The sequence below is a fragment of the Procambarus clarkii genome, chromosome 50 (assembly GCF_040958095.1).
Source record: "Procambarus clarkii isolate CNS0578487 chromosome 50, FALCON_Pclarkii_2.0, whole genome shotgun sequence".
Lineage (NCBI taxonomy): Eukaryota > Metazoa > Arthropoda > Malacostraca > Decapoda > Cambaridae > Procambarus > Procambarus clarkii.
This window is the reverse complement of record NC_091199.1, coordinates 24,096,166-24,117,748: the sequence shown is the minus strand read 5'-3', so window position 1 is coordinate 24,117,748 and position 21,583 is coordinate 24,096,166. Positions and strand designations below refer to the sequence as shown.

Sequence of the window (21,583 nt, the reverse complement as noted above, 5' to 3'; positions counted from 1 at the left end):
TGTCGCGGCGCTAGAAGAGGTGGCAGCAAACCAGGTGACCTTGGATAGGTTCGAAATTACAAGAGATGAGGTCAAGAAGCACGTATTGGAGCTGGATGTGAGAAAAGCTGTTGGGCCGGATGGAATCTCACCATGGGTATTGAAAGAGTGTGCAGGAGCACTTTGCCTACCACTCTCCATAGAGTATAGTAGGTCACTGGAAACGGGGGACCTACGAGAAATATGGAAGACTGCTAATGTAGTACCAATATACAAAAAGGGTGACAGACAAGAGGCACTGAACTACAGGCCAGTGTCCTTAACTTGTATACCATGCAAGGTGATGGAGAAGATTGTGAGAAAAAACCTAGTAACACATCTGGAGAGAAGAGACTTCGTGACAACCCATCAACATGGGTTCAGGGAGGGTAAATCTTGCCTTACAGGATTGATAGAATTCTACGATCAGGTGACAAAGATTAAACAAGAAAGAGAAGGGTGGGCGGACTGCATTTTTTTGGACTGTCGGAAAGCCTTTGACACAGTACCCCATAAAAGGTTGATGCATAAGCTGGAGAAACAGGCAGGAGTAACTGGTAGGGCGCTCCAGTGGATAAGGGAGTACCTAAACAATAGGAAGCAGAGAGTTACAGTGAGGGGTGAGACCTCAGACTGGCGTGAAGTCACCAGTGGAGTCTCACAGGGCTCTGTACTTGGACCTATCCTGTTTCTGATATACGTAAATGATCTCCAAGAGGGTATAGACTCATTCCTCTCAATGTTTGCTGACGACGCCAAAATTATGATAAGGATTAAGACAGAGAAGGACAGCTTGAGGCTTCAAGAAGACCTGGACAAGCTGCAGGAATGGTCGAACAAATGGCTGTTAGAGTTTAATCCAAGCAAATGTAATGTAATGAAGATAGGGGTAGGAAGCAGGAGATCAGATACAAGGTATCACTTTGGAGATGAAATACTTCAAGAGTCCGAGAGAGAGAAAGACCTGGGGGTTGATATCACGCCAGACCTGTCCCCTGAAGCTCATATCAAGAGGATAACAGCAGCAGCATATGCCAGGTTGGCTAACATAAGAACTGCCTTTAGAAACTTGTGTAAGGAATCTTTCAGAACATTATATACCACATATGTCAGACCAATCCTGGAGTATGCGGCACCAGCATGGAGTCCATATCTAGTCAAGCATAAGACTAAAATGGAAAAGGTTCAAAGGTTTGCCACCAGACTAGTACCCGAGCTGAGAGGTATGAGCTACGAAGAGAGAATACGGGAATTAAACCTCACTTCGTTGGAAGACAGAAGAGTTAGGGGGGACATGATCACCACATTCAAGATCTTCAAGGGAATCGACAGGGTTGATAAAGACAGGCTGTTTAACACAAGGGGCACACGCACTAGGGGACACAGGTGGAAACTGAGTGCCCAAATGAGCCACAGAGATATTAGAAAGAACTTTTTTAGTGTCAGAGTGGTTGACAAATGGAATGCATTAGGAAGTGATGTGGTGGAGGCTGACTTCATACACAGTTTCAAGTGTAGATATGATAGAGACCAATAGGCTCAGGAACCTGTACACCTGTTGATTGACAGTTGAGAGGCGGGACCAAAGAGCCAGAGCTCAACCCCCGCAAGCACAACTAGGTGAGTACAACTAGGTGAGTACCAACACCACCACTATCAGCAGTACCACACCACCAGTACCACACACGCAACCACCACATACACCACCACTACCACACACGACCATTACCACACCAACACACCACCACTACCACACTATCACTTCCAACACTACCACACCACCACTACTACACTATCACTTACTCCACTATAATCACATCACAACTAGTACACCACTACTACCACACCACAAATAGTACACCACAACTAGTACACCACTACTACCACACCACAAATAGTACACCACAACTAGTACACCACTACTACCACACCACAAATAGTACACCACAACTAGTACACCACTACTACCACACCACAAATAGTACACCACAACTAGTACACCACTACTACCACACCACAACTATTACACCATTACCACACCACCACAACTAGTACACCACTACTACCACACCACAACTATTACACCATTACCACACCACCACAACTAGTACACCACTACTTCCACACCACAATTAGTACACCAAAACTAGTACACCACTACTACCACACCACCACAACTACCACACCACTACTACCACACCACCACTAGTACACCAAAACTAGTACACCACTACTACCACACCACCACCACTAGTACACCACTACTACCACACCACAACAAGTACACCACCACTAGTACACCACTACTACCACACCATATCTAGTACACCACTACTACCACACCACAACTAGTACACCAAAACTAGTACACCAAAACTAGTACACCACTACTACCACACCACCACTAGTACATCACCACTAGTACACCACTACTACCACACCATATCTAGTACACCACTACTACCACACCACAACTAGTACCCCACTACTACCACGCCACACTAACATGTACACTGCAACCACGAACACCATCACTCATTACCACCAACTGTAACCACCACTCGCTACTGACACCAACCATAATAACCAATCACAACTACAACCAACCTCAACCCACCAAAAACTACCACCGCCACCATGGATTCTCCATCGAGTGCAAAAATGAATAAAAATGATGAAACAATTTTTATTATGATCCTGTTTTATTTTACTAAATGTAGATATATATTTTTATTATATATATATATATATATATATATATATATATATATATATATATATATATATATATATATATATATATATATATATATATATATATATATATATATATATATATATATATATATATATATATATATATATATATATATATATATATATGTCGTACCAAGTAGCCTATAGACTGTGGGTTGGTTGGTGTTGTCGTCGCTGATCCTTCTCTACGGACAACCCAACCCACAACTCGGTAGAGTGCTTATACTTCACTAGGAGATCACCCTTGGCGCTCCTGGCTCTTGGAGAGGGGCTCAACGTCACACATTTAGGGGATGCGGCTCCCACACCTAGCCTCGTTGTCACGTGCACACACCCACTCGAGCCGCTATGACTCCCCACTCTCTCCTTAGGTAATATGATCTCCTCGATCCCCTTTTGGCTTATTAATACTACCTTCTACCCTGTCCACAGCAGTGGTTCTTGGTTCTTTCTCTCTCTCTCTCCTTCTTTACTACTTCCTGGGAAGCCTCACTAGGACAAGGGCAAACACCAGCAAATTGGGATACATTTACTGGACAAAGCACATACACAATACATACACACATACAGTAATAATGAATCCTATACTCTATGCTATTACAATCAGGTTGCACTCCAACATCATCAGAACTCTATCATCAGCTTATCAAGTGGCATCCTATCTCCTGGTTCACCACCTGATACTATCAACCTCCTTAAGTTGATCAAATCTACATACACTGTTGCACCATCAGCAAGATAATATATATATTAACCTATAAATGTGTACAAAGAAAATCAGCACTTGAATGCAATAACATATATCAGTATAAATGTTCATTGATTCATAACAATGATCAATCGATCACTCTATCAGTCCTAGAACGCCTACGTCTGTAGGTAATCCAGCCTACGTCTGTAACTCTAAACTTCAGTATAAAACCCTCCTTGACATAAGAATGCAAACAGTCACTCACCTCTCACTGCGTCTTGCACGCTAATGACAACCAAACACTATCAACTCCCTACTAGTAATCCACCAGAACTTCCCCTTCCACCTCTGGAAGTTCACTACCCTAATATCTTTAGGTTCTTCCGGGCTTCACTACCAGGATCCTCTGCAGCTTCTCCAGGCTGCTATCATGAAGTTTCCTTGAGTAACTACGGTGCTTCACCCTTCTGCTAGGTTCCTCCACAGCTCTCTTGGCTGCTACACCACCTCTACAGAAGCACGTGACACTCCTCTTCACTGTTTCTCCTCACCGCTCGAGGTCCTCTGCTTCACTACCTTGGAGTCTCATCAATTACTTCATCTAGGCTGGCTTCGGAGTTCTCAGCAACTTCTTCCCCAAAGACAAACCTGCAACCCATCGACACTCCAATAAAATGTTCCCCTTTAACACATAAACAAAAATAACCACACAATATGCTTGCCTCAAACCTCTATCTGTTCTCTACATACAATGAGAGTGTACTCCCCCGTTTTGGGCGGGTCCATACTCCACCTCGCCCGGCGGCGGTCCTCACTTGCTGGGAGGGTCTTCCTCCGTCAGGAGCCGGGCTCCCTCAGTCGTCTGTCAGAGCTCAGAGGGGGTGGACGTCGCTCTGTGTTCCTCCCTCTTCACTCTCTTATTTCAGGCCTTCTGCCTTCTTAAAACATGTCTAACTTATAAATAAACATCGCTACTGTCGCTGGGCACACGACCAACTACAAGCAATCACTATGAACTGGCGTATATCGTGCTTACCACAGATTATAAGGTCGAGGGCGCTTTCCCTCTGACGGCGTCTGGTCAGGGCGCTCCACACAGCCCACGAAAATGCCTCTGAGCAGCTTATTAAACTCTCCTCGCCGTCCAAGACTTGAGACCACAACGTTCTCAGCTCAATTCCACAGCTGGCACGTCTGCACACTTCTCTTCTCTTAGAGATATATCACTAGGGGTTCCCTTCTGATGGGAGCTCAAACGGAGCGCGGCTTCCCCCTGCGATGTCTGGCACTCAAGTGAGGTCAAGGTCCTCCGGAAGCGAGCCTCACGCCTCCAGCAAAATGTCCACATCTCCTCGCCAGTCATTTATCTGTTTTCTTCTTCATTGCCCATAATCTCAAACTGTTATACATATCCAAGCAACTATTTTACATATGCGTTATCACCTCAATATTTGCTAGACCTTCTAATCAGGTCAGGCTTGATGAATAACTCTCAAGGAAGGAGACTCGTTTCTCCTGCAGGCTGAGATCATAACACTCCCCTCCCCTTATTTTTGAGAGTTATTCCAGTGGCAAAGCTCGGGATAATACATCCGCCACTACACTGTCTCGTTCTTCAACCGATTGGTTCGACCGGTTAGTCTGTTTACATACTCCCGTAGGAGTCTACAATTAGTTCGTTGCTCCTTGCAACATCTGGCTCACAACTCTCCAGAAACACGACCGGTTAGTCTGTTTACATACTCCCGTAGGAGTCTACAATTAGTTCGTTGCTCCTTGCAACATCTGGCTCACAACTCTCCAGAAACACGATCTTCTCATAAACGATTTGACTTCTCTGGCACCTCTTGGCTAGGCTGTCCTCCTTGGACGCATGCAATCCATTGGTCCACTCTACTTACTGTTTCCACCCTCCGTTTCCTCGTCTTCTTCTCTTCACGTCCAGAGTCAGACATCTACTGTCTGTACCTCCTCTGTCGTCTTCACACTTCCATCTACTGCCATTATACTTTCGTCTCCTGTCATCATACTTCACTCCCTCGTCTTCACCGACGATTCTCCCTTTCGTCTCCCCATTTATCCAAGACCTCATCCTGTTTAGCTTCCTTCGCATCCTCGGATTTCTTCTATTCCTCCATGCTTGTATCATCTTCCTCTTCCCACACTTCTCACTTCTATACCACTCCATTTCTTCTCCTTCAACTCTTCTTCTTTCCCTAAAAGTTTCTCCGAGCGCTGTACTACATCCAACAGCACTCGACCGTACATGTCGCTCTACCTCTCCCAGAGTGCTCGTAAGCATCTCTCCACACATACTGTCTCTTCTCATTTCATTTTCTCGGCTATTACTCTTCTTCACTATCTCTCCTCCACGTTTTCTGTGAAACATGTCAACCCTTGACATCTCAAACAACTTAACTGCACTATCCATATGCCTCTGTGCTCGTGGACAACGTGACGCTCTACTCCCGTCCTCAGTATGTCCACATCTTTCCTCATTCCTACTCAGCACAGTTGCATTCACCTTCCGACTCTTAGTTTCAGCAGTCTGGGCTTTACTCAGGTCAACTCTCTCCACAGTATTCTTCTTCGGCTGGGCCATCTTCACTTTTGACCTCACCGAGACTTCATTTTTCTGGGCTGGACCTTCATCAAACAGCCATGATATATCTACATCGATATCTTCCACCGGCTGAATTGACACTGTCTCATCTTCTCCAGCGTCTTCCTCGTCGGCCACCTCTGCCTTCGTCACTACCGAGACAGGGTTTTCAATGGCTTGGCGGTCTCCTGACTCATCCCCTCGGATGTCAGTCAGGTTCACACTCTCAGGTGTCCCACCCGTGCCGTGGCCTTCTGGGCACTCCTCTGGCACAGTCTCTGCCATGACTCTTGTCAACACCTTTGTCCCGCACAAGTCATTTCCCAGGATCACTTGGACTCCTGGAATAGGTATGTCGGGGCACACTCCCAACATCACCTCTGCCGACACATATTCCGACCTTAGCTGGACAGTACATACGGGCATGTCACTCTCAGACAATATCCTATATACTCTCATCTTACTCCTGCCAGCTAACCGTCGATCATTCCCAATCAGGCTTCTCGTAATCAAGCTCTGATTAGCTCCGGTATCTCTTAAGATACCAACTTCTACCTCAGGTTGGCCTCCTATACTGATCCAACCTTTGCTCATGAACGGCCTATACCTCTCGTTCACTAAGTTCGCTCTCTGTGGTTTGTCTCGGAACACATTAGTATATTTACTTCGGGGGTCACACATGGCCAGGGTCACAACTCTCTTGCCCTGCCGACAATCTCGCATCACGTGACCCAATCCGTTACAATTGTAACATCTCATCTTTGAAAAATCTCTCCTATATGTACCAGAGTAGCTCTGACTTTGCCCACTCGTATTGGAGTTCCACGGTCCAGACGTACTACTTGTACTCTGTGGAGCTTTACTGGATTCTTGATTCCCTGGATCACGAATAGTTTCTCGTTTAGCTCCTCCATCTTCACTTTCAGACGAAGTGCGCGACCTACTCTTCTGAGTTTTAGGGTACTTACTTTTATCTGCCCATTTATCAAAATTTTTTCTCACCCCAGACTCTTCTGGGTCTCTCATAATTTCTTTCTCCCCAGACTCCATTGGGTCTGCCATTGCTGCGTCTCACCTCGCTTCTTACTCTGTTCTCCCTCAAGCTCTTGTATGCTTCAGTAATCATATCCGCCCTATCTGCGGCATCTTTCACCTCCATTATCCCTGCTTCTTGGATCTTGAACTTTGTTTCGGGATGCATCATCTCCAAAAACTTCTCCATGACCCTCAGTTGCTTCAGGTCAGCGTAAGATCCAACTCCAGCAGCCTCAATCCACTTCTGGAATCGTCTTTCCAGATCCCTTGCTGTCTCAGCAAACGTACATGCTCCAACTTTCATCATCTCCCTGAAGCGCTTCCTATAAGCCTCTGAGGTTAACTGAAACGAGCGCAATATGCTGCTCTTTACTGTGGCGTAATCCTGGCACTCTTCCAGTGACAATTGGGTGTATGCCTCCCTGGCTGCACCGGTTAATCTTAACTGGACCAGCTGGGCCCATTCTTCCTGTGGCCACTCCTTGATGCTGGCTACTTTTTCAAAGTGCTCGAAAAAGCTCTCTGCCTCTTCGGGAACAAACAAGGGAATGTCCTTCTCCCTAACCCTAACATCTGGTGGGTGTGATACCTGGGTGGTGCTCTCTGGCAACCCATGTTCAATCCTTTGCTCAGCCAAGGTTCTATTCGCTTCTATCTGCATTTGTTTTGTTCTCTCTTTTTCTTTTTCGACCTCTAGTCTTGCTTTCTCTTTTTCTTTCTCTTGTTCCAACTCCAGTTCCCTTATTCTGGTTTTCTCTTTTTCTACTTCCAGTTTGGTTTTCTCTTTTTCTACTTCCAGTCTGGTTTTCTCTTTTTCTACTTCCAGTCTGGTTTTCTCTTTTTCTACTTCCAGTCTGGTTTTCTCTTTTTCCTTCTCGGCTTCATTTTTCATCTGGAGTTCTAATTTCATCTTTTCCAGCTGGAACTGTCTCTCCTTGTCCTCTCGTTGTTGCTGCATCTGGAGCTCTAACTGGAATCTCTCCAAGCTCCTATTTCGGCTACTCCTGCTACTGCGGCTACTCTTACTGCTCCTACTCGATCCCTGGGATCTCACTTCATCCTGCCCATCATCCTCCTTTCCACTTTCAGCTCCTTTTTGGGCTCCTTGCTCTGCCGCTTCACTTCTGGCTCTCAACTGTCTAAGGATCTCATCCTTCATCCCAGCTACCTTAGATGCTTTCAACCTAATGCCAAATTTTTCTGCTATTTGTTTCAATTGATCCCTCGTGCAACCTTCCAAATCCTCAGGCTTGCCTGACTCCACAAATGCTTGCACCTTATCCATCTTGTCCTGTGAGTCTTCCCAAGAGAGAGAATATACACCTGCGTTCACACAGTTTATCTATTTCAGCAAGGGTGTACAAATCCACTCTTGGACAGGGTGTGGGTGTGTCAGTTCACTCTCCCGGACACAGACCCCCAATTTATTATAGACTGTGGGTGGTTGGTGTTGTCGTCGTTGATCCTTCTCTACGGACAACCCAACCCACAACTCGGTAGAGTGCTTATACTTCACTAGGAGATCACCCTTGGCGCTCCTGGCTCTTGGAGAGGGGCTCAACGTCACACATTTAGGGGATGCGGCTCCCACACCTAGCCTCGTTGTCACGTGCTTACACCCACTCGAGCCGCTGTGACTCCCCACTCTCTCCTTAGGTAATATGATCTCCTCGATCCCCTTTTGGCTTATTAATACTACCTTCTACCCTGTCCACAGCAGTGGTTCTTGGTTCTTTCTCTCTCTCTCTCCTTCTTTACTACTTCCTGGGAAGCCTCACTAGGACAAGGGCAAACACCAGCAAATTGGGATACATTTACTGGACGAAGCACATACACAATACATACACACATACAGTAATAATGAATCCTATACTCTATGCTATTACAATCAGGTTGCACTCCAACATCATCAGAACTCTATCATCAGCTTATCAAGTGGCATCCTATCTCCTGGTTCACCACCTGATACTATCAACCTCCTTAAGTTGATCAAATCTACATACACTGTTGCACCATCAGCAAGATAATATATATATTAACCTATAAATGTGTACAAAGAAAATCAGCACTTGAATGCAATAACATATATCAGTATAAATGTTCATTGATTCATAACAATGATCAATCGATCACTCTATCAGTCCTAGAACGCCTACGTCTGTAGGTAATCCAGCCTACGTCTGTAACTCTAAACTTCAGTATAAAACCCTCCTTGACATAAGAATGCAAACAGTCACTCACCTCTCACTGCGTCTTGCACGCTAATGACAACCAAACACTATCAACTCCCTACTAGTAATCCACCAGAACTTCCCCTTCCACCTCTGGAAGTTCACTACCCTAATATCTTTAGGTTCTTCCGGGCTTCACTACCAGGATCCTCTGCAGCTTCTCCAGGCTGCTATCATGAAGTTTCCTTGAGTAACTACGGTGCTTCACCCTTCTGCTAGGTTCCTCCACAGCTCTCTTGGCTGCTACACCACCTCTACAGAAGCACGTGACACTCCTCTTCACTGTTTCTCCTCACCGCTCGAGGTCCTCTGCTTCACTACCTTGGAGTCTCATCAATTACTTCATCTAGGCTGGCTTCGGAGTTCTCAGCAACTTCTTCCCCAAAGACAAACCTGCAACCCATCGACACTCCAATAAAATGTTCCCCTTTAACACATAAACAAAAATAACCACACAATATGCTTGCCTCAAACCTCTATCTGTTCTCTACATACAGTGAGAGTGTACTCCCCCGTTTTGGGCGGGTCCATACTCCACCTCGCCCGGCGGCGGTCCTCACTTGCTGGGAGGGTCTTCCTCCGTCAGGAGCCGGGCTCCCTCAGTCGTCTGTCAGAGCTCAGAGGGGGTGGACGTCGCTCCGTGTTCCTCCCTCTTCACTCTCTTATTTCAGGCCTTCTGCCTTCTTAAAACATGTCTAACTTATAAATAAACATCGCTACTGTCGCTGGGCACACGACCAACTACAAGCAATCACTATGAACTGGCGTATATCGTGCTTACCACAGATTATAAGGTCGATGGCGCTTTCCCTCTGACGGCGTCTGGTCAGGGCGCTCCACACAGCCCACGAAAATGCCTCTGAGCAGCTTATTAAACTCTCCTCGCCGTCCAAGACTTGAGACCACAACGTTCTCAGCTCAATTCCACAGCTGGCACGTCTGCACACTTCTCTTCTCTTAGAGATATATCACTAGGGGTTCCCTTCTGATGGGAGCTCAAACGGAGCGCGGCTTCCCCCTGCGATGTCTGGCACTCAAGTGAGGTCAAGGTCCTCCGGAAGCGAGCCTCACGCCTCCAGCAAAATGTCCACATCTCCTCGCCAGTCATTTATCTGTTTTCTTCTTCATTGCCCATAATCTCAAACTGTTATACATATCCAAGCAACTATTTTACATATGCGTTATCACCTCAATATTTGCTAGACCTTCTAATCAGGTCAGGCTTGATGAATAACTCTCAAGGAAGGAGACTCGTTTCTCCTGCAGGCTGAGATCATAACACTCCCCTCCCCTTATTTTTGAGAGTTATTCCAGTGGCAAAGCTCGGGATAATACATCCGCCACTACACTGTCTCGTTCTTCAACCGTTTGGTTCGACCGGTTAGTCTGTTTACATACTCCCGTAGGAGTCTACAATTAGTTCGTTGCTCCTTGCAACATCTGGCTCACAACTCTCCAGAAACACGACCGGTTAGTCTGTTTACATACTCCCGTAGGAGTCTACAATTAGTTCGTTGCTCCTTGCAACATCTGGCTCACAACTCTCCAGAAACACGATCTTCTCATAAACGATTTGACTTCTCTGGCACCTCTTGGCTAGGCTGTCCTCCTTGGACGCATGCAATCCATTGGTCCACTCTACTTACTGTTTCCACCCTCCGTTTCCTCGTCTTCTTCTCTTCACGTCCAGAGTCAGACATCTACTGTCTGTACCTCCTCTGTCGTCTTCACACTTCCATCTACTGCCATTATACTTTCGTCTCCTGTCATCATACTTCACTCCCTCGTCTTCACCGACGATTCTCCCTTTCGTCTCCCCATTTATCCAAGACCTCATCCTGTTTAGCTTCCTTCGCATCCTCGGATTTCTTCTATTCCTCCATGCTTGTATCATCTTCCTCTTCCCACACTTCTCACTTCTATACCACTCCATTTCTTCTCCTTCAACTCTTCTTCTTTCCCTAAAAGTTTCTCCGAGCGCTGTACTACATCCAACAGCACTCGACCGTACATGTCGCTCTACCTCTCCCAGAGTGCTCGTAAGCATCTCTCCACACATACTGTCTCTTCTCATTTCATTTTCTCGGCTATTACTCTTCTTCACTATCTCTCCTCCACGTTTTCTGTGAAACATGTCAACCCTTGACATCTCAAACAACTTAACTGCACTATCCATATGCCTCTGTGCTCGTGGACAACGTGACGCTCTACTCCCGTCCTCAGTATGTCCACATCTTTCCTCATTCCTACTCAGCACAGTTGCATTCACCTTCCGACTCTTAGTTTCAGCAGTCTGGGCTTTACTCAGGTCAACTCTCTCCACAGTATTCTTCTTCGGCTGGGCCATCTTCACTTTTGACCTCACCGAGACTTCATTTTTCTGGGCTGGACCTTCATCAAACAGCCATGATATATCTACATCGATATCTTCCACCGGCTGAATTGACACTGTCTCATCTTCTCCAGCGTCTTCCTCGTCGGCCACCTCTGCCTTCGTCACTACCGAGACAGGGTTTTCAATGGCTTGGCGGTCTCCTGACTCATCCCCTCGGATGTCAGTCAGGTTCACACTCTCAGGTGTCCCACCCGTGCCGTGGCCTTCTGGGCACTCCTCTGGCACAGTCTCTGCCATGACTCTTGTCAACACCTTTGTCCCGCACAAGTCATTTCCCAGGATCACTTGGACTCCTGGAATAGGTATGTCGGGGCACACTCCCAACATCACCTCTGCCGACACATATTCCGACCTTAGCTGGACAGTACATACGGGCATGTCACTCTCAGACAATATCCTATATACTCTCATCTTACTCCTGCCAGCTAACCGTCGATCATTCCCAATCAGGCTTCTCGTAATCAAGCTCTGATTAGCTCCGGTATCTCTTAAGATACCAACTTCTACCTCAGGTTGGCCTCCTATACTGATCCAACCTTTGCTCATGAACGGCCTATACCTCTCGTTCACTAAGTTCGCTCTCTGTGGTTTGTCTCGGAACACATTAGTATATTTACTTCGGGGGTCACACATGGCCAGGGTCACAACTCTCTTGCCCTGCCGACAATCTCGCATCACGTGACCCAATCCGTTACAATTGTAACATCTCATCTTTGAAAAATCTCTCCTATATGTACCAGAGTAGCTCTGACTTTGCCCACTCGTATTGGAGTTCCACGGTCCAGACGTACTACTTGTACTCTGTGGAGCTTTACTGGATTCTTGATTCCCTGGATCACGAATAGTTTCTCGTTTAGCTCCTCCATCTTCACTTTCAGACGAAGTGCGCGACCTACTCTTCTGAGTTTTAGGGTACTTACTTTTATCTGCCCATTTATCAAAATTTTTTCTCACCCCAGACTCTTCTGGGTCTCTCATAATTTCTTTCTCCCCAGACTCCATTGGGTCTGCCATTGCTGCGTCTCACCTCGCTTCTTACTCTGTTCTCCCTCAAGCTCTTGTATGCTTCAGTAATCATATCCGCCCTATCTGCGGCATCTTTCACCTCCATTATCCCTGCTTCTTGGATCTTGAACTTTGTTTCGGGATGCATCATCTCCAAAAACTTCTCCATGACCCTCAGTTGCTTCAGGTCAGCGTAAGATCCAACTCCAGCAGCCTCAATCCACTTCTGGAATCGTCTTTCCAGATCCCTTGCTGTCTCAGCAAACGTACATGCTCCAACTTTCATCATCTCCCTGAAGCGCTTCCTATAAGCCTCTGAGGTTAACTGAAACGAGCGCAATATGCTGCTCTTTACTGTGGCGTAATCCTGGCACTCTTCCAGTGACAATTGGGTGTATGCCTCCCTGGCTGCACCGGTTAATCTTAACTGGACCAGCTGGGCCCATTCTTCCTGTGGCCACTCCTTGATGCTGGCTACTTTTTCAAAGTGCTCGAAAAAGCTCTCTGCCTCTTCGGGAACAAACAAGGGAATGTCCTTCTCCCTAACCCTAACATCTGGTGGGTGTGATACCTGGGTGGTGCTCTCTGGCAACCCATGTTCAATCCTTTGCTCAGCCAAGGTTCTATTCGCTTCTATCTGCATTTGTTTTGTTCTCTCTTTTTCTTTTTCGACCTCTAGTCTTGCTTTCTCTTTTTCTTTCTCTTGTTCCAACTCCAGTTCCCTTATTCTGGTTTTCTCTTTTTCTACTTCCAGTTTGGTTTTCTCTTTTTCTACTTCCAGTCTGGTTTTCTCTTTTTCTACTTCCAGTCTGGTTTTCTCTTTTTCTACTTCCAGTCTGGTTTTCTCTTTTTCCTTCTCGGCTTCATTTTTCATCTGGAGTTCTAATTTCATCTTTTCCAGCTGGAACTGTCTCTCCTTGTCCTCTCGTTGTTGCTGCATCTGGAGCTCTAACTGGAATCTCTCCAAGCTCCTATTTCGGCTACTCCTGCTACTGCGGCTACTCTTACTGCTCCTACTCGATCCCTGGGATCTCACTTCATCCTGCCCATCATCCTCCTTTCCACTTTCAGCTCCTTTTTGGGCTCCTTGCTCTGCCGCTTCACTTCTGGCTCTCAACTGTCTAAGGATCTCATCCTTCATCCCAGCTACCTTAGATGCTTTCAACCTAATGCCAAATTTTTCTGCTATTTGTTTCAATTGATCCCTCGTGCAACCTTCCAAATCCTCAGGCTTGCCTGACTCCACAAATGCTTGCACCTTATCCATCTTGTCCTGTGAGTCTTCCCAAGAGAGAGAATATACACCTGCGTTCACACAGTTTATCTATTTCAGCAAGGGTGTACAAATCCACTCTTGGACAGGGTGTGGGTGTGTCAGTTCACTCTCCCGGACACAGACCCCCAATTTATTATAGACTGTGGGTGGTTGGTGTTGTCGTCGTTGATCCTTCTCTACGGACAACCCAACCCACAACTCGGTAGAGTGCTTATACTTCACTAGGAGATCACCCTTGGCGCTCCTGGCTCTTGGAGAGGGGCTCAACGTCACACATTTAGGGGATGCGGCTCCCACACCTAGCCTCGTTGTCACGTGCTTACACCCACTCGAGCCGCTGTGACTCCCCACTCTCTCCTTAGGTAATATGATCTCCTCGATCCCCTTTTGGCTTATTAATACTACCTTCTACCCTGTCCACAGCAGTGGTTCTTGGTTCTTTCTCTCTCTCTCTCCTTCTTTACTACTTCCTGGGAAGCCTCACTAGGACAAGGGCAAACACCAGCAAATTGGGATACATTTACTGGACGAAGCACATACACAATACATACACACATACAGTAATAATGAATCCTATACTCTATGCTATTACAATCAGGTTGCACTCCAACATCATCAGAACTCTATCATCAGCTTATCAAGTGGCATCCTATCTCCTGGTTCACCACCTGATACTATCAACCTCCTTAAGTTGATCAAATCTACATACACTGTTGCACCATCAGCAAGATAATATATATATTAACCTATAAATGTGTACAAAGAAAATCAGCACTTGAATGCAATAACATATATCAGTATAAATGTTCATTGATTCATAACAATGATCAATCGATCACTCTATCAGTCCTAGAACGCCTACGTCTGTAGGTAATCCAGCCTACGTCTGTAACTCTAAACTTCAGTAAAAAACCCTCCTTGACATAAGAATGCAAACAGTCACTCACCTCTCACTGCGTCTTGCACGCTAATGACAACCAAACACTATCAACTCCCTACTAGTAATCCACCAGAACTTCCCCTTCCACCTCTGGAAGTTCACTACCCTAATATCTTTAGGTTCTTCCGGGCTTCACTACCAGGATCCTCTGCAGCTTCTCCAGGCTGCTATCATGAAGTTTCCTTGAGTAACTACGGTGCTTCACCCTTCTGCTAGGTTCCTCCACAGCTCTCTTGGCTGCTACACCACCTCTACAGAAGCACGTGACACTCCTCTTCACTGCTTCTCCTCATAGCTCGAGGTCCTCTGCTTCACTACCTTGGAGTCTCATCAATTACTTCATCTAGGCTGGCTTCGGAGTTCTCAGCAACTTCTTCCCCAAAGACAAACCTGCAACCCATCGACACTCCAATAAAATGTTCCCCTTTAACACATAAACAAAAATAACCACACAATATGCTTGCCTCAAACCTCTATCTGTTCTCTACATACAGTGAGAGTGTACTCCCCCGTTTTGGGCGGATCCATACTCCACCTCGCCCGGCGGCGGTCCTCACTCGCTGGGAGGGTCTTCCTCCGTCAGGAGCCGGGCTCCCTCAGTCGTCTGTCAGAGCTCAGAGGGGGTGGACGTCGCTCCGTGTTCCTCCCTCTTCACTCTCTTATTTCAGGCCTTCCGCCTTCTTAAAACATGTCTAACTTATAAATAAACATCGCTACTCTCACTGGGCACACGACCAACTACAAACAATCACTATGAACTGTCATATATCGTGCTTACCACAGATTATAAGGTCGAGGGCGCTTTCCCTCTGACCGCGTCTGGTCAGGGCGCTCCACACAGCCCACGAAAATGCCTCTGAGCAGCTTATTAAACTCTCCTCGCCGTCCAAGACTTGAGACCACAACGTTCTCAGCTCAATTCCACAGCTGGCATGTCTGCACACTTCTCTTCTCTTAGAGATATATCACTAGGGGTTCCCTTCTGACGGGAGCTCAAACGGAGCGCAGCTTCCCCCTGCGATGTCTGGCACTCAAGTGAGGTCAAGGTCCTCCGGAAGCGAGCCTCACGCCTCCAGCAAAATGTCCACATCTCCTCGCCAGTCATTTATCTGTTTTCTTCTTCATTGCCCATAATCTCAAACTGTTATACATATCCAAGCAACTATTTTACATATGCGTTATCACCTCAATATTTGCTAGACCTTCTAATCAGGTCAGGCTTGATGAATAACTCTCAAGGAGGGAGACTCGTTTCTCCTGCAGGCTGAGATCATAACAATATATATATATATATATATATATATATATATATATATATATATATATATATATATATATATATATATATATATATATATATATATATATATATTAGTATATTTTGGTAGCAGTCTTTCCTGTAGACATATATTATTAAATATGACCGGAGGATAAAAGCTCATAAAACGGAGGAAAGGGTCCTGAAAGATATTGTTAATAGAAACGTTATCCCTACAGACAAAAATCAGAGGATACAACTGACGATTTACTATAAAACCATAAAAACGGCCAGCCTACTCATGAGAAACTCTCCAGACACAAAACAGTACGCTTTAAAAGAGACTAACGTCGTCTATGCCTTCAAATGCCCACTTGGGGACTGTAAGCTCCAAAAAACCCAGTATATAGGCAAGACAACAACATCTCTTTCTAGGCGTTTAACGATGCATAAGCAACAGGGCTCCATTAAGGAACATATAATCTCTTCCCATAACCAAACCATCGCCAGAGAAATCCTAGTAAACAACACAGAAATCATCGATAGATACAGCGATAGCAGGCGGCTTGACGTTTGCGAGGCACTACACATCAAGAAGTCAACACCAGCAATCAACAGCCAATTATTGCACAACTATATTCTACCCACCTCAAGACTCCGCTCCAATATAGAAGCATCAAGAAATATGGACCAATAGGCTTTCTACAAACACTTCTATTCAATACCCATTGTTTCTGTTCTGTCTTGTGTTGATGCTTTTAATACCCTATTAATATCCCCTATTGTTCTGTCTTGTGTTAATGCCACATCACCCTTCCCACCTCACTCAAATGTAGATATAAAATCAGAGAAACGCAAGTTCTAATCAGTTGTGTATTTGTGAAGTCTTTGAAAATGTAATAAGTTTTACGAAACGCGCCCGTGTCGCGTCAGACTAGAAATAAAAATGAATTTTGGAGAAGTGATTTTTGATTTACCTCCAACAGTGAAGCGTAATGTACGAAAGATTGAGAAAATTCGTGTTAGAATTATTAATCTTACTTTTTCGGTCATATTTAATAATATATATATATATATATATATATATATATATATATATATATATATATATATATATATATATATATATATATATATATATATATATATATATATATATATATATATATATATATGTCGTACCTAGTAGCCAGAACGCACTTCTCAGCCTACTATGCAAGGCCCGTTTTGCCTAATAAGCCAAGTTTTCCTGAATTAATATATTTTCTCTAATTTTTTTCGTATGAAATGATAAAGTTGCTCATTTCATTATGTATGAGGTCAATTTTTTTTTATTGGAGGTAAAATTAACTTAGATATATGACCGAACCTAACCAACCCTGCCTAACCTAACCTAACCTATCTTCATAGGTTAGGTTCGGTTAGGTAGCCGAAAAAGTTAGGTTAGGTTAGGTAGGTTAGGTAGTCGAAAAAATATTATTTCATGAAAACTTGGCTTATTAGGCAAATCGGGCCTTGCATGAGAAGTGGCTGAGAAGTTTGTTCTGGCTACTAAGTACGACATATATATATATATATATATATATATATATATATATATATATATATATATATATATATATATATATATATATATATATATATATATATATGTCGTACCTAGAAGCCAGAACGCACTTCTTAGCCTACTATGCAAGGCCCAATTTGCCTAATAAGCCAAGTTTTCATGAATTAATGGTTTTTCGGCTACCTAATCTACCTAACCTAACCTAACCTAACGTTTTCGGCTGCCTAACCTAGCCTAACCTTTAAAGATAGGTTAGGTTAGGTTAGGTAGGGTTGGTTAGGTTCGGTCATATATCTACGTTAATTTTAACTCCAATAAAAAAAATTGACCTCATACATAATGAAATGGGTAGCTTTATCATGTCATAAGAAAAAAAATAGAGAAAATATATTAATTCAGGAAAACTTGGCTTATTAGGCAAATCGGGCATTGCATAGTAGGCTGAGAAGTGAGTTCTGGCTACTAGGTACGACATATATATATATATATATATATATATATATATATATATATATATATATATATATATATATATATATATATATATATATATATATATATATATATATATATATATATATATATATATATATATATATAATCGTAGCGTCACGAAGACCACTGTGTATAGTGTGTTATTTACTCTGGTTATTGCAACGTGTGGGCTCATGTTGTATGTGGTAACTAGAGCACTGCTGGTCATTGCAACAGGACAGTAAAGAGTTGCGCCGAGTTCTAATATATTTAAATTAGAGCACAGGCCGTGTGTGGTTATTGCAAGGGGTTGCAATTGTTGGTGATTTTTGCTAGTGCTGATCAATCACCGTGAATGTTATTGCAGTCAGTAAGTTATTGTGGGGCCGTGTTCTAGTGGGTTAGAGCACTGAGCGTTATTTACTGGTGTTCTGCAGTTTAGTAATTGCAACTGGATTGTAACGTAAATCATGGTGATTTGTTATCGTGATTTATAATTGTCGTGGGTGAAACACTGGCGTTGAGTCGAGTACTTGGGTTATATTCTCCTGTGTATCTGGTGGACATCGAAGTCCAGTATTCAGTGAGGTGATTGCAAGGCAATTAATGTAACGTAACCAAGGGAACACCCATTGCTTATAGAGAAATTGCTCTTTAACAACTTGAGTAACGTAAGACACGTTTGGGTTAATTATTTCCTAACAACACCTGTTAGTCTCAGGGAGCCAAGCCATAAGCCAGAGAAGAATTTGAGTATTGTCTGTTATAATTATCGGACAGTGGGGCAGGTAATTTTTTTTATTGATATAAAAGTCCAAAGTACAAACCTCAGAACAAGGAGAGAACATAAAAAAATAATACAAAATCGGCATAAGACATAACACATGGCACAGGAAAATGACAAAATACATCATGTAAAAGGGAAAAGGTATATCAACAAAAGAGGAACATAATGAAAAATACCTCTATAACTTAAAGGGGTGGAAAGCAAAATAGAATCCCGGGCACCCCAAACCTCACACTAAGGAGCACAGTAAAACATAAATGGCAAGCGCCAGAGACATAGGAGCAATAAGCACTCACACCATAAATAATATAAAAAACCATAAATAATACATTATGTACAGAACAAATGAAGAAGCCCACGCAGGGTCAGGAAAAAAAAGCACCCACACACAACCACACCAAACCACCCCGAAGGAAAAGGGGAGAACAAACACACAAGCACAGGAGCAGCCTCAACAAGGCATGAATAACATAACAGAAAACAAAACCACACAGGGAACTGAAAACACATAAAAACAAAAAGCACAAAAACACGCAAACGATCAAAAGGCCGGAAGGACACAAGTACAGAAAATAAATGATCACCACACGAAGCACAGCACTACAGTAGCACAACCAGCCACACCTAAGACACACATATCTGCAAGCACAAAACCGCACCCAACCACACAGCCAATCACACAGAAAAACGCCAACACCCAAACACACACACAAGCCCAAAAACAAAAAAAACGGAAAACGCTGGAACCGGAAAACACATCCCTCCCCCCCGACTCAAGCACACACATGCAATCCCACCCCCACACCCACGCACCCAAGCGCGGGCAACACCACAACACACAATAGTCAAACAGGAGGATATTTCTCAGGGAACTGCCTCACTGGATACCTCTGCGTATAAGCCTCCCATAACAAATACTCCTTTTCCGTAGGGGCACGCCCCTCATGAGATCGCGGGCGCTCCATATACTCGAGGATCACCACATCCTGCGGAATGTTCGCCTCCAACCATAGGACACCGAAGACGAAGAACCCGACACGGGAGGCAGGGACACAGCCGCCGAGGAAACAGGAGATACTGGAACAGGCGCGGAGGCCGCCCATCGGGCCGCACACTAGGGCGCGCATTTCGTTCCACGCCAGGCACCACACCGAGCCCCGCGGAGGGTGGCTCCGCAGGCGCCCCAGGGCCCCTGCCAACAGGAACAGGAGCAGAGTCCCCCTATCGCACATCCTTCGTCAACACCACGACGAGGTCGCGGTTACCAGGGACATCCGCCCACTGAGAAGAGCCACCAGCAGGGGGCACAGCATCCAACACAGAAGGCACTACAGGAGGTAGCACAACGTCGCCCACAGCATCATCCATTGCGTCAGGCTCCTCTGCCTACGTCCGGCGAGGTAACACATCCCAAGCTGAACGACGGCGTTTAGAAATAGGCCGCAGATCGTCGAAACTGTCACTTCTTGCAAGCAGTGTCCCAGAAGAACCATCGGCAGGCGGCCCCAAAGCCGGAGCAGCACGATCACGCAGAATGGCAGCCTCATCAACGCGGGGCAGAAAGCCACTACCATTCAAGGAGACCGGATTCGGAGAGGGAAGAGACACAACATGCAGAAGGGTAGACTCCAGCACATGTGAGGTATCCAGCGAGGGCGACGGAACCGGTAGAGGAGAAGAGGCACGTGATAATGAGAAAACTACCAGAGGCGACGAGGCAGAGGGCGGGGGCGGAGTCACACACACACCACCACCCCGACAGCCCCGGGAAGCACAAGTCCTTCTGTAGGCGATGCAGGCACCACCCCTACAGCAGCATCCAATGCCACCACGGAAGCAACCGGATGCGGATGCACCTCTGCGTCCACCGAACGGCGAAAGTCTGAAGCAGGTGCCCCTAGGTCCTCAGGGCTTACCGGCGGGGCAGACAGATCAGGGCCAGACAGAGCGACAGCTGGAACCGCCCCAGGAGCCACACCAGGCACATTCACAGAGCGAGGATCCACCGGGGAATCCCCATGCACAGACAAGCGGGGAAAGTCATCCTCCGGGAAAACGGAAGGGGCCTCAGCACGAGGAGCGTCGCAGCTGGCTGCCACGTGGCCCTCAGCACTACACCGAAAACAGGTGCGTGTTTGACCCTGATAAAATACCTGCTAAAAGAGCCCATGAAACGAAACCCTGGAAGGAATAGGGCTCGCGACCCGCATAACGAGCATACGAGCACCCAGACGGACCCCTTTCAGACCTCTCGCACTCAAGGTGGTGAACTGGTGCTTCACCGCCGCACCAAACCGCGTAAACACCAACATGAGCTCCGCCTCGGGGAAGGTCACCAGCACTCCGTGAACACTCACAAAAGTCAAGGGCCCCCAGTGATCCGAGATCTCCACAGTCACAGCCGAAGCAGGAAGAGGAAGCGAGCGTGCATCCCAGCGTGCCACAAACTCCTGGTAAAGAAACGACGTGGCAAAGGACACCGCCACACGGGTAGGCAATATCTTTTCTAGCCCCAGGAGATCAGAGACGTTGACACGGAGCACGTCC

At 45.5% G+C, this 21,583-nt stretch overlaps 1 protein-coding gene across 1 annotated transcript; it reads left to right on the top strand.

Annotated features, from left to right (window-relative positions):
• Positions 1-20,828: 20,828 nt before the first annotated feature.
• Positions 20,829-21,230, top strand: LOC138351703 (basic salivary proline-rich protein 1-like). The gene has a single exon (XM_069303724.1). The coding sequence runs from the start codon at positions 20,829-20,831 to the stop codon at positions 21,228-21,230; it is 402 nt and encodes a 133-aa protein (XP_069159825.1).
• Positions 21,231-21,583: the final 353 nt, after the last annotated feature.

Bases quoted from the DNA above. Each gene is read 5' to 3' on its own strand.
- LOC138351703 (XM_069303724.1), top strand. From the start codon at position 20,829: ATGCAGGCACCACCCCTACAGCAGCATCCAATGCCACCACGGAAGCAA.